This window comes from Bidens hawaiensis, unplaced genomic scaffold (assembly GCF_021521415.1).
Source record: "Bidens hawaiensis isolate Kalapana, Puna unplaced genomic scaffold, B.hawaiensis_p1.1 tig00000097_1, whole genome shotgun sequence".
In the NCBI taxonomy this organism is placed as follows: Eukaryota; Viridiplantae; Streptophyta; class Magnoliopsida; order Asterales; family Asteraceae; genus Bidens; species Bidens hawaiensis.
This window is the reverse complement of record NW_027491017.1, coordinates 1,364,725-1,366,156: the sequence shown is the minus strand read 5'-3', so window position 1 is coordinate 1,366,156 and position 1,432 is coordinate 1,364,725. Positions and strand designations below refer to the sequence as shown.

General features: G+C 34.6%; 1 protein-coding gene across 1 annotated transcript; it reads right to left on the bottom strand.

Annotated features, from left to right (window-relative positions):
• Positions 1–349: 349 nt before the first annotated feature.
• Positions 350–754, bottom strand: LOC143558784 (uncharacterized). Its single transcript, XM_077047571.1, has one exon. It carries the CDS (start codon positions 752–754, stop codon positions 350–352), a length of 405 nt encoding a protein of 134 aa, XP_076903686.1.
• Between the last annotated feature and the right edge of the window lie 678 nt (positions 755–1,432).

Genomic DNA, 1,432 nt, shown 5'->3' with positions numbered 1-1,432 from the left:
TGCCTAAATTACTTTCGGTTATTACTTCAACTTCTATAACCCGGCTTCCTAACGATATGACCTTTAGTCTAGTCCCGTTACAGAACCCATTCTTTTGATCTAAATTTCATAGTAGCATAACTGGGACACCAACCTTTAATACAAGTTTATGATGTGGCAGTCCTGAAATTTTAAGTCCATTTAGCAAGTCAGGTGAATATAAACTTGGATCAAGATCATCACGTACGTTCTCTTCAGGACATAGACTATCTGAACTTAAGTATTCCTTGCTATCTCCTGGAAACATAGAAAGCAGTCGATCATTAATTTCGTCTACTACTTCATTCTTTGGTGCAAGAATGGCTCTATCTTAGAAAAAATTAGCATTCTTGAAATTTTGAAAAATGGACGGATAGACAAAGTCGATAAGATCAGATATAGGATCAACTGAATCCATCATTAGAATATCATCAGGTATGTCTATAATTGCATCGCCATCATTAGAGCCACCAATGTTCCCCTCACCCAAATCCAACAACCATTGTGCAAAGGTCTTGGTTTGCGTAATATCATGTAGTTCACTTCCTACAGTTAACCTCGTGTTTTTTTTCAACCTAAGTACTTTGCAATAATCCCAAATGTAGAAAGAACTTAAAGAAGCATTAACGATATCTTGTCTAGTGCCACTTGGAACAACAGGAAGAACTTCTCTAAAATCTCCACCATAGACGATCGCCTTACCTCCAAATGGCAGTTTAAAATTGTTAGAAATCATCACGCGATAAAATGTCTCTCAAAGTCTTATCCAACGTTTCAAAATCGTGCCTATGCATCATTGGTACTTCATCCCATGTAATCAGTGAGGTTTTCTTTAATAGATTAGCAGGGTCGTTGTCTAGCATTATATTACACGTGGAGACCTCAGTTAGGTTAAATTGAATTAAAAACCGAGAATGTGTTGTCCTACCTCCTGTAAGCAACAAAGATGCCATCCCACTTGAGCAACATTTAAAACAATCTTTCCTTTGGATCTTAAGGATGCAGATAATGTCTTCCAAAGAAATGTTTTACCGGTTCCTCCATAACCATAAACAAAAAAACACCACCTTTTTTATCTTCAACAGTGTTTATGATTTCATTATAAACACATCTTTGTTCATCGGTTAATGAGGTAAAAAGATTGGCAAACTCATTTTGAAGATTGTTCCTGTCATAATCCATCTCTTCAGTAATTAAACGATTATTTGATGAAGAAATCGAATAAAAATCAGGGTAAGGCATAGTTTTCCAATTACGCAAGTTGTAATTATTACGAACTAAAACCTTCTCAATCTCGTACAAAGTCAGGTTTTTTAGTTGATCTTCATTTTGGTGTAAATCTGATTAGAAAACATTAATTTATTATCAAATTGGTATAGAATAAATAACTTGTAATTAGTATAATTCTTATACA